Source organism: Fragaria vesca, linkage group LG7 (genome assembly GCF_000184155.1).
Source record: "Fragaria vesca subsp. vesca linkage group LG7, FraVesHawaii_1.0, whole genome shotgun sequence".
NCBI classification, from domain to species: Eukaryota; Viridiplantae; Streptophyta; class Magnoliopsida; order Rosales; family Rosaceae; genus Fragaria; species Fragaria vesca.
Genome location: NC_020497.1, coordinates 13,316,964 through 13,329,620, shown reverse-complemented (window position 1 = coordinate 13,329,620; position 12,657 = coordinate 13,316,964). Strand labels below are relative to the sequence as shown.

Sequence of the window (12,657 nt, the reverse complement as noted above, 5' to 3'; positions counted from 1 at the left end):
CCTATCCCCTGTGTGCCTTGTCTGCTGGGCTTTTGTGCCTCTTTTGCTAGGGCCTTTATGTGCCTCTTATTCTGGGGCCTATGTGCTTGTTGTGGCTGGGGCCTTTTTGTGCCCCTTATTCTGGGGCCTCTATGTGCCTCTTATACTCTGATCATTTTGATCTTCTAATAGAATTTTCTATTACGACAAAAAAAAAAAAAAAAAAAAAAACAATGGAACACTTCCAATAGGTACACATAGATATGTATGCTAATTATTTGATGGTATTGTATGCTAATTAGTGAGTCATGTACTTTTGGGGTAACTAGTTGGCATTGGTTTCTCTATTTTCATTTTCCACTGCATGTGTTTATTCCGATACAAATGAAACTCAGGCCTAGCTACCTATAAGATATATATGCTATACAAGCAGTTTGGTAAGACAATATATCACCAGAACTGAACAGACATTTCAATTTTTTAAAAATAATCATCATATATATAATCGAAAGTCAGAATGATGAGCGTACAATGATCATAATAATATCATTACATTAAACATTTAGCTCATTTATTCGTGAGCTTAGCGGAGATTAAACTAAACTAGATACAAAACAAGATACCAAGTAAGACAGAACCGGAGCCAAGGCGCTCAATTATGGTACTCCAAACTTTATGTAACCATCTAGTTGCAGCTAGCTCGTACAGTTTGCCAAACTATCAACACCGCGACTTAAGCTATAGTCAGTTTGAAATCAAGCCTAATAACCTAATTCCAAATCTGACATTTTTGGGGTTTGGGCTTAGACCTAGGCCCAAGGACCCGAGCCTATTCCTAAACCCTAGTGGTGGTGGCCAAGGCAGTGCAGCCACCAGCACCGCCATACCTTAGTTGCTCCTATTCCTGTTCTCTTCCAGGTTAGCACCACTCATTTTCCAGCCACCATCGACAAAACTCCGGCGACCATGATTTGCAGCAGACATCTAGTTCAATCTGTGCCATCAGACCCACTTGGATTCCTCCGATCACAAAACCGATCGGGATCATCTCGTTCAACATGTTTCAATTCTCATCTGATTTGCACCAGATGCACATCACAGAGGCGCTCTCATAAGCACCCTTAGTCTCAGCAGGATAAAGCCGTTGAGTCAACTAGATCTCTGCAACCGCAAAGCACCGCAGCGGCAGGAACCTTTAGAAAGGTTGGAATCATATCGCTGCTACTACCTGAGAAGATTGTTCCTCCCTAACATGTTGTTGTCGAGGACCCACCATTAGTTGGTTGGGGAAGCACAAGGTTGTCCGTCGCCGTTAGAAAACTTGATTTCTAAAACCCTAAGCCACTCTGGGAAAGACGGAGCATCTCGCTCTTGAAAAGACAATATAAGAATAATACCTTTCTAGAAGCGGAACAGCCCAACGAGTCGAACTCGTCGCCTTGCCACGACCTATGGGCTTTTTAGGCCATCCGAGTCCGTCTAGGCCTTCAAAATGCAGATTTACTTGTTTTCAGCAATTATTTTTATTAGTTTGTTTTGGATTTGGTTTCCTTGTAACCCATGGGCTTTTAGGTTTCGATGTTAGTCGCCTTAGGGTTTGTTTGTTCCTTTATAAGAACCTTTTATCAGTTGTAATCGTCAGCTTTTGATTAATAAAAAAATCTTGAGATTTTCTCAACTTTTCCGGTAGATTCCAAAAACTTTATCGTGGATCCAAGTCGCCGTTGGTGGATTCCAATGTTTATATTTTCGCTGTATCACCTGGCAGACTAGGCATCATTTGAAGGCTGACATATTTCTAAAGTCGTTTGGAACCGGGGAAGTATGCATGCAGCTTCTAAGTTGTAAACTTGTAATCATATCAAATTAAGCAAAGCTAAAGCTATAAGCTGTGTGGAACAAGAGGAGGAGAGACTGCGATCGATTAAAACCAAAAGATGTTTGGGATTTTGCTTAAATACAATATGAGCTATCATTTTCTTCCTGTTCTCCACTCATCATCTTCATCAGTCATATACAGCTGATAATGGAGAACAGAAACCAAACTAATCTAATCACATACTATCCTAATACAGATTTGAGATCCCATTCCACAATCCTTAAACATGATTTCTTCTTTCTTTTTTTGTTTTTTTAAAGAAAAAAAAATTATTTTTCGATTGTTTCACTTCCATATTGTATGCATCATCTTGTTTTTGTTTTTTTCTTTAGTTTTTATTTTTATTTTCTCTTTCTTTTTTATTTTGCTTTTTTCTTTCTTTTTTTTGCTTTTCTTTTTGATTTTGTCCTGATCAGAGTCCCCCAAAACCAGTGGCTAATTAATCATTCCCAAATTCTAAGCCCTAATTCACCAATCACCCAAAAATCTAAAACCCTAACCAAATAACAATTACCCACCCCTAACTAATCACATAAGACATTACAAACCCCAATTGTTCCTGGAATTAAGTCACTCATCATCAAGAAGCATGAGATCAATGACCAGATCCAATAGACCTTCGTCTTCAACATAAGATCCGGTATCCATATCGCAATCATCTTGCTCCTCGAAGCAAACCATCTCAAATCCCTCCTCGAAGCAACCGATCTCAAATCCCTCCTCAACATTGTCGTCCGGCAACAGATCGGCCACGCTGAGAGGGATTTCCAGATCAGAACTGAGGTCGAGGATTGGATCGGCTACGGGATCGGCGACGGCCGTGTGGATCGAATTGGTCGACATGGAGATCAACACACCTAGAGAAGAAGAAGAAAATGATGGGAACAAGAACAACAAGCCGGATCACAAAGCAAACCCTAATTCAGAAACACAGATCTGATCGAGTACGTTTTTGTCGAGAGCAGAGAGCAGAGAGCGTTGTGTGTTTGGACAAAGGTCTCATACGCCCCTTTTATAAACTTTCCCTCTCCTGGGAAAGGACTGAATTACCCTCTTCAGAAAATAAAAACAAAGGACTGAGTTGTCCTTTTAATATTAAGTATAAGCTTTTAATAAATTATAAAATTGGCTCTATTTCCACCCTTTTGTGTGCGCCTCACGCCAGCAAATAATGCTTCATTTATAATTTCCATATATGGGCCTAGTAATCAAAAGGCCCAAAACAAACAAAAGCCCAAATCTCTCATTCTGACGTTGGCCACCATATAAAGACCCGATGAACCCAAGACCTGAAGGCAACGGCGCGCTGCTCAATTCGACGGAAGCTTTCTAGGGTTTTAGCTCCTCCTCCGGAAAAATGGTACGGCCAACCATTTGATTTGATGACCTCTTTTCTTGCTTTACTGTTCTTGTTTCTGGGTTACGAATCTCGTCAACATTGATCTGTTTTTCTCTGTTTGGAGTTTGATAATTGTACTTTCAAATGGTACATTGCTCAGTTGTAGTTTGTTTCTTTCGATTTTCGGGTTCAAATTGTGATTGCAAAAACGAATATTGGGTTACTGAAATCCTTAAGATTTGGAACAGTTTATGTAGGCTAAACAGGGGCTTGGTTATTTTCTCATTGTTATGTAATTTCATACTAAAGTTCAAATCTTATATAGAGATTTGAAAAGGGAAATTCAATACAGTATTGTTGTTATTTGACTATGTGCCGCATTGTTTTCGGTTACCATATTGAGCTTTGTTCTTAGTTTCTGTGATTTGTTTTGGATTGTTGGTACGATATTTGGTCTGATGCCTTGATTCCTGATATGTTATACAGACGAAGAGAACCAAGAAGGCTGGCATTGTCGGCAAGTATGGTAAGTGCCTGGTAGAATTTTGCTTTACTTTTTGTCTTAAGGGTGAAAATTCAACTTGTATTTGAATACATATGAATATATATGAATCATGGAGGCTAGAATATATATGATCAGGAGTTCGAAATTTGAAAACAGTAGAGGCTAGGTGTTGGAATGCATTTTTAGAGATTCTGTATTGGTAGAAGTCATAGAACCATGCTGGTACAGGTTTTAGTAGAACAACTGTGAAACCCACTTGGCAGTGTAGATGTTGAAGTGATTTGACTACTATTTGTGGAAATCGCACTTTGATAGAAGTGTCGTTACAGGGGACATGATATCGTTGGGATGGTGTGTCAGTGTCATTAATCGGCCCATTTAGTTCCTCTTTTTTCTGTTGCTTGATTTTTTTTGTTTTTCAAGAGTTGAATTCCATATTTATGATAAGTTTGAGTAAGTTTATGTGTATTAAAAGTTGGTGGTACTTGTTTTACATCTTTCAGGAACAAGATATGGTGCTAGTCTGAGAAAGCAGATTAAGAAGATGGAGATCAGTCAACATAGCAAGTACTTTTGTGAATTTTGTGGCAAGGTATTTAATTCTACTGGTCTTGGTTATTTATTTTTGAGGGATCTGCTTTAGTCTTTGTGCAGACTGTGTGAGAAGAGGAAAGGGCAATTAGATTTTCTGTTTTTAGTCCTAACGAAAGTGACCATTGCAGTATGCAGTGAAGAGAAAGGTTGTCGGAATCTGGGGTTGCAAGGACTGCGGCAAAGTAAAAGCTGGAGGTGCCTACACACTCAAGTAAGTGTTTTACAATACTTGGCTGTATTTGTGTCATTGTCTTTCTACTGGTGTTATAACTGCCCGTATGGTCATACAATTGCAGTACTGCAGCGGCTGTGACAGTCAGGAGCACTATCCGAAGGCTCAGGGAGCAGACTGAGAGTTGAAGATGCAGTATTATGTTTTTCTTTTAACCATCTGTTTTTTGGTGGTGTGATATGTAAGCCTGGTCAACAATTGTCTTTTGATGGATTCTGTTAAGTTCTCGTGTGCTTTGACTAAGCAGAGTAGTGGGTTTTGAGTAATGGTAATTGCTTCCCTTGGATTATAATGGCATTGCAAATTCAATTGCTTAATTGAGGTGGTTATTCAGTTTTTATACCAGTAAATTGCTCAAATTTGCATCATGGTTTGTTTATTTGTATGTGGAACTTAAACCAACTGATAAAGGCCTGGTTTTATTATGTTTATACAAATCGTAATTGTTTTGTTTGAACCTTCAGCAGTTCTGTTGATGGTGTTTTCCGGAAGGGTGCCTGCCTTGTTTGTTTTGTAACTTGATTTTACAATACTCATTTACAAGACGGAACTAATTCATAATTGTGATCACAAATAGACAATTGCAGATTTCATTGGTTATTGAATTCCTTTCACCTTGTTAAAATACAACAGACAGGCTGGGTCAAGAGTTTCACCAGGCACCAGCACTTACATTACATCTATCTCATCTATACAAAAAGGGACTAACTTTGCAACCGGAAATTAGTAAAGCACCCAAATGCTCTCTGGCATTCCCACTGCTCTATGTACACAACCTAATAAACAATGACAAGTAAATTGCTGATCCTCCTGAGTAGATGAGTTCAGAGCAGCAACATCTTCTACAGGCAAGACAATATCTATTTAGCATGTAACTTGAACCGGCGTAAGAAAAGAAGTCATTAATGACCTCCTGTTCTAACCTCAGAAACTTGCAACAATTAATAACTTGTCGCAGAGGAGTTTCACACCACTGGAATTGGAATGTTGTTGGTGTTACTATTATGCTGCATTTGTTTTTGGACAGCTTTCACGGCTGCTACTCTAGCTGCATTGGCTGCCCTGTTGGCTGCAACGACAGCCCTGTTAACTCTTTCATCCACCTTGGCCACATCATAGGCTTTTTCCGCCACTATTCGTGCTTCCTGATTATAACACAGAAAAAAGAAACCAATTACGACACAATGCTATAACTAACAAGTATTATTATCATGGCTAACAAGTATTACTCATAAACAGGGAAAAATCATCAAATATTTGCTTTGAATAGCAGTTCCCATTTCATGATTACAAGTTCTGTTAACTAAAAGTTTTTCTAGGCTGCAGCCACTTGCCAAAAAAGGGTATAACATATTTTAGAGAAGACAAGCACAGAAAACAAAACATTAAATGTACTCAGTCTTCACTGATGACTCATATCTTCGAGAAAATTCTGAAGAACTCTCCTGTAATCTTAGTGTAAAATTTCCAAAGCAACTCCACAGAAAGAAATACTTAATATCTTGATGCTTCTAATTGCAAATACATAAAAAGTAAGTAGAGATCTTGCGGAAAGATTTTAGGTAATATCAAGTACCTGAACTGCATTAAGGACTTTGGAATGATTAACGGCAACAGGAGAAACAGGAATAGTTGTATTCTGTGTGCTTGGAACATCAAGGACTCCGTTTTGCCAGTGACCAGCTTGAGTCTCCCCATTTCTAAATGTGTACATACCAAGGCCTTGCCTTCTACCCTCATGCCAGGCTCCCTCATAACGATGACCATTTGCAAATTGATAGACCCCGAACCCATGCATCTTGTCCGCAAAATACTCGCCAGCATAAGTGTCTCCATTTCTGAAGAAGTAACAAATTATCAGATACATGGGTGTGCCTTTAGCCATAGCAGCACTACCAAAAGATGCAAATAAACAAAAGATGCATGGGTGTGCATTTCAGTGTGTACTCATTACAGGGAAGGATAAGACAATATCTCATTTAATGAAAGGCAAACTGAACTGATATATAATGATCTTCACTTTTCCTGTTATATCTGTTCTGTCTTGAAACAAATGCACACACAAAATTTGGTTGCACTAAAGTGCCCATGCTAAATAAAAATCATAAAATTCCTCATGAATCATATTTGATGCAATAAAACTACACTACATTTTCCACCAATAATTGGACTACTTTCAATAAACGTGATAATACCTAGAAACTATCTCCCCTATCTAATTGATTGGTTTTATATTTTCCAATCAGGTCTTTCAACTACGAGTATCACTATTTCTACAGGTCACAGGTACAGAATCCGGCATTAACATTTAATCTCATTTCCAACATTGAGTTGACAATCCCAGCACCCAAAATCCCAAACATACTTGCAGCTCAGGATAACTTGGCCCAAAAGATACAAGTGCAAGCAAAGTCATGATTGTGTCTCATCCCTTGATGTGTTATAACATCAGTTTTATTTGTCAAGGCTCTATAGTACGTCTAGAGACACCGTTCCTTATGTAAGACACAACCATAAAAAACCCCACATAATGGAGGTACACAATATACTGAAAAACCAAATGATAAAACAAAAAACAAACACCAGAACCTATTAGCAGCACATAACAGACCCTTGGCAATTAAAAGAATCAAATCTAAACAAAATATAAACACACATGCTTGATGATTCTATTGCTATAAAACAAAAGGGAGATAAAACATAGAGAAACCAAACCAAAGCATCATAATCCAACCCTTAACGACATTACAATAACACTGATATAAAAGATCCAAAACATAAACAGAATCCGAAAACAAAGAAATCCCAAAAGGTTGCACAAAAATACCTGAAATGGTAGTGACCAAGGCCATGCTTGACACCCCACTTGAATTCCCCTACATATCTACTACCATCCTCGCAAGTATGAACTCCACACCCATGACTCTGCCCATTAGACCATTCCCCGGCATAAACATCCCCAGTATAAAACCTATACACCCCGAAACCATGCCTAAGCCCCTGCCTATACTGCCCGCGGTACCGGCTCCCTCTAGCCCAAGTCTCTACACCATACCCATCATACTTCTCATCCACCCAATCCCCCTCATACCTCCCACTCATATAATAGTAATAAACCCCACTCCCCGAACACTTCCCCTTATGAAACTCACCCTCATACACATCCCCATTGCTGTAAACCTGCACCCAACACCCGGACACGCCTCTCTTCTCCTGCTTCTGCCGGGAACCAATCGACCAGAACACCGGCAGCGGCGGCCTGGACAATGCAGCCGAGGATTTCAGCTTAATCGGGAACGACCTCGCCAGAAAAAGCCGAATGGAGGGCAGGCGAGGGAGGGCCAAGTTCAACGAGAACAGCAATGCCGACGAGAAAGCAAATGCGGATAGGAAATCGAGGATGAAGGAGTGACTGGGGTGGGAGACGAGGAAGTAGAAGAAGGGGAGGGAGAGAAGGAGGAAGAGGCGGCGGAGGCGGTTGGCGCGACGGAGGAGGCGGAAGAAGGCGGACTTGGCGGCGAGAGAAGGGGAGAAGAGAGGTGGGTTTTGAGGGGAGGGTTGGAGCTTGTAGAGGGTGGGGGATTTGACTAGAGAGGAAGGGGTTTGGGTGAGAAGGGGACGCTTGTAGGGTATGGTCTGTGGGATTGGGGCGTCATTGAGAGATGGGTAAGGAGCGAAGTGGGGGAGAAAGACGGTGGTGGTGGGACGGCGGAGAGGAAGGTGGTGGGGTTGAAATCGGAAGAGAGGCCGATGCTTTCTTTTCCGATCTGAGCTTCTGATTTCTTCTGATGCATTACATATGGGAAAACAGACCCAACAGCAAAGAAACCCGAAAACGAACAAGATTGAGACTTTGAGAGAGCTTAAGAGGTTTGGTTTTTTTGTGGGGGGATTTTGTGGGGCTGGGCGAGTGTTTTGGAGAGGAAAGCGGTGAGTTTATGGGTTATATTGAAAGCGAGAGAGAGAGAGAGGAGTGGAGGAGTGTTGTGCAATGATGAAGATGGTCTTTTGTTCCAATTTGAAAATTCAGGGAAGGAAAGGAAAGGTTAGTTTCAGAGAGAGAGAGAGAGAGAGAGAGGCGGAAGACCCCACAGAAGAGTGGTGTGTAAATATATGACAACTCGAAACGACGAATAGCTCGGTGAAAGGGTAAAATTTTCTTCTTTTTTTACTTTTAAGTTTGGCTTCCAAGAAAGTGAATACGCGTATTGTGTATGGGAATATACGGGTTAAAACTAATATGGGAGAAGAACTCGTGCATAATAGGGGGGATTACAATAAGGAAACTTGTGCGTTCTCTTTAAGAACTTGACTTTGACGGCTTTGTATTTAGGAGACTTGTGTTTTTTTGTTTGCCGTTTGTGTTTAGGGACTACTTTTAGGGACGATTAATAAGGTAGGCGTAAGTGATAAGACGAGTAAGAAGTGAGATAAGATGGATGTACAATTTTATGGTTTGAATTTTGTGTTGATGGTGTTAGAAGTTAAAAATAGGTTTAACGTGTTGAGAATTTTCTTTTGGTAAAGTGCAAGATACACAAAAAAGAATGATCAATTCTTCCAACTTAACAGTTCCTATCCAGAGCAAAGTTTCACTACGAAATTAATGTGTGAAGTTCTTTATTTGACTAACTTTTCGGTCATATTTTCACATCTTCACCGTTCAGTTTATTGATACTAATGTATAGATCATTCATACAAAATTTCATTCAGATTGATGATCGTTTAGGTACCGAATTAGATTAAATCAATGAACGGACCATAAATATGTCGAACCAAAACTGTTTGTGTAAATCACTATTACGAAAACCCAAACGATCATCAAATTAGATGAAACTTTGCAGAAGTGATAAAACTGAACGGTGGAGATGTGCAAATATGATCGAAAAGTTAGTCAAATAAGAAACTTCACACATTAATTTCAGAGCAAAGCTTCGTTCTAGATAGAAACTGTCTAACTTAGAATTAAAGCATGCATTAACATATACTATGGACTATAGTTCTTGCCTTGTTTGATGTTCATAATGGTGTATGTCGTACGCGCAGTTGTGTTTTTTTTTTTTTTTTTTTTTTGTAATAAAAGGCTAGTGTGGCTGTCTGCAAGGCTTGATTAAGGAAATTGTCGAATACAAGGGGGAGACATGAAGCCTAAACCTTAGATTACAAAGACCTGATATGTACTCAACCAGGAACGAACTAGCAAAGAGTAACGCTCTAATGACGACCCTATTTACTTTCAGTCAGCGGTGACATATTACAAATATCACTAGATATGTAACACATTTACACCTCCTAATGTCTAATAATTTTGCTTTCCACCTATGTTGCCACTAGACTAAACACCTAATGACACTTAGCTTCACTTTACCACTAGGCGGTAATGACCATATGACAAAGCAAGCACTAGCTGCCTATCATTTTTTTTTTAAATTAGAAGTTGAATGCAATAGATCAACATCCAAATGGCGTTTACAAAACTTATAAAAGAAAAATTTAGCTATGCCAAAATTTAACCTAAGTAGTAAAGTATACTAATAGAATAACTGATATGCTCGCAATTAAGCAAGTCTCTAATCAAAACCTAATCTCGCCTCCAATAATATTATGCATCTACCCCCACTTGCCTAACATGCAATTGTGGTACAAGCACGTTGTAGATAGCTTTGTAGCAGACTCTTAGAAACCAAGCTCCTCAATACAGACTTAACCCCGGTCTTTATCAAAATCAAAATACTACCTTCTCCTTCCTTTTTCGAGTTGGAGGTACTACCTACTGCCATCTCTTCAAAAGTGTCTGCAACATTCATGTGCACGCTTTTCTTCTTCTCCTTGCTATCTTTAATTTTCATCTACTCGCCATATGGTAGCTTATTCTTGCTACCTACAGGGCGTCCACGTTTCTTCTTCTTCTTTTCCGCAGATGCCACAGATCCTAACCCTAACATGGTAGGGGTCAATTGCAAATTGGTCTTCCCCACAGCAAGACTCAACTTCAATTTTTTGGGAGAGATCAAACTAATGCTCTCAACCTCTACCACGATGCTGCCCAATTAGAGGCGTCACCTTTGCTCACTCTACTTCCGGAAGCTCATGGATCACAGCCTGCCGGTAAGGGCGTGCAACATGTGTGCCAAGTCGAGGAATAGTGAAGCTTGTATTGCTTGTTGGAAAATAATATTGGACGCTGCATTTATCTTTGGCTGCATAAAATAGTTTTGAGATTAACTTGAATATAATCAGTAGATATATAAATGTAAAACTCTATCATGTTATCTATTGAGGTGTATGTCTCTCATTAGAAGTTGGAGACTTATCAAGTTGATTAACCTGATCAACATTGAGTTCTTGAGATAAACCTAAAGACTTGTATCTGATAAACATTAAGTAAACTCAGACTCCTTATGGGATGAGCACGAGTTATGTTTCTAGGCCACTATATATACCAGTAGAAAGTCCCTATACTAACTACGCTTTTCCTTGAGAAATAACAGTCACATTCTGTGAATAAACAAGTAGTATAGCATAGAAGATTTTCCTTGGTTATGTGTTTTGTGAGATTGCAGTTGTGTTGTTGTGTTGCTGAGAAGGATGACTACCGTGAATGGAACCCCAATTGATGCTGGCCCTTATGGTAATCACCTAGTGCAACTAGGAAACTCTTTAAGCTATTGGTTTTATGATTTCTACAGTATTGTGTTTGTACTTATTGTGAAACGATCTTGACTTAAGTTATTATGTTATTCAGTTTCAGGTATAATATATGGTATCAGAGCTAATGGCTCTTCACAATTTCACAAATCGATTAAAGTTTTGAATCAGTAAAAACCAATATAGGGAATTCATTGTTCTTGTTCTTTTTGGGTCTATAGCTTTAGCCTAAAACCCGAGTCCATTAAGAACCCGGTTTTAAAACCCAACTTGTTTCTTTTGTTTTTTATTTGGAACGGATAACCTTAGCATATGAGGTTAATCACCTCAGATGGGATTCAAACCCAGAAAACTTAGAATTAGATTAGGACTTATTGGCTGTGCGTTTTCGTTTTGCTTCCGCTGATTTTAATTGCAGATGAATGATGCTGATACCGAGGTAAGACCTAAATTTAGTTCTTATGAGATTCATTGATTCTATGTTTGAAATTTGGGAATACGAAATTGGAATACTGTGGTGATGGTTTTGAATTCGTGTACCCATATGCATATATCAATCATGATTAAGAACTTAATCCATATGATGAACTATATACATGAATAAACTTTGATCTCGTATGCAACTTGATCAACTGATGCTTAGGACTACTAAAAGTGCATACTGTATGAATGCAAAATACATAATGGATATATAATTCTCCCAATTTGGTTATAGCCTCATATATATATTTGCATTCATAAAATGAAGTTTTGATGTTTCTTAAACTGAAACCTAAATCTTAAACTTCAATGATTCATAAAACTCTAGATGTGGTATTAATTATGTTGCACAAAGTAACCTTGACTATCATGTTTAGAGAGCTGAAGAATAATCAAAACTTGTGTTATTGTTTATAAAGCTGTATTGTCTTGTGGTCTCCAAAGAGATATTTACATGTACAATTTTATTTCAAATAATAGTGTCTTGCATGATCTGTATTTTTACTTCTGATATGTTGAGACTTTTCTTTATCCTACCAAAGATATTGATTGTTTTTAACATATATCTAAGAGTACATGGTTGTGGTAATACATTTGGAACATTAAGATATCAGATTTTATACCACAAAGGTGTTATCTGGTATGAACTTTATGGGACTTTTAGATATATTTTCAGTAGCTAAACTTACATGTTTAACTATATAGGCTGAAATGTATACTGCAGTACTATACACATATTCAAATATATATATAGAGATAATTTCACTTTACTATCTTGAACTTTAGGTCTAAAATCAGTTTGATACCTCATCTTTTTTTTAAATCAGTTTCATACCTAAACTTTCAAAATGACATCAATCTCGACTAAAATGACTAAAATAGCCCTGGTTAATCTTTTTACCCTCTCAGAGTTAAGAATGGCAGCGGCGACAGCCGGGGGAGGAGGAGGGGCTGCCGCCGGGGCCCATTGCTGGTGGTAGGGGTGGATGCCGGCGCCGGCC

General features: G+C 38.8%; 2 protein-coding genes across 2 annotated transcripts; one reads left to right on the top strand and one right to left on the bottom strand.

Moving 5' to 3' along the window:
- Positions 1-3,151: 3,151 nt before the first annotated feature.
- Positions 3,152-4,994, top strand: LOC101305214 (60S ribosomal protein L37a-like). The gene is made up of 5 exons (XM_004307210.1): positions 3,152-3,218; positions 3,684-3,723; positions 4,206-4,294; positions 4,425-4,507; positions 4,593-4,994. Exons 1-5 carry the CDS (start codon positions 3,216-3,218, stop codon positions 4,654-4,656), a joined length of 279 nt encoding a protein of 92 aa, XP_004307258.1. The 5' UTR covers positions 3,152-3,215; the 3' UTR covers positions 4,657-4,994.
- Positions 4,995-5,106: 112 nt separating this feature from the next.
- LOC101291877 lies at positions 5,107-10,377 on the bottom strand. Its single transcript, XM_004308654.1, has 4 exons — positions 10,266-10,377; positions 7,356-8,430; positions 6,105-6,366; positions 5,107-5,673 (listed from the first exon to the last, which is right to left on the bottom strand). The coding sequence occupies exons 1-4, from the start codon at positions 10,375-10,377 to the stop codon at positions 5,494-5,496; spliced, it is 1,629 nt and encodes a 542-aa protein (XP_004308702.1). The 3' UTR covers positions 5,107-5,493.
- Positions 10,378-12,657: the final 2,280 nt, after the last annotated feature.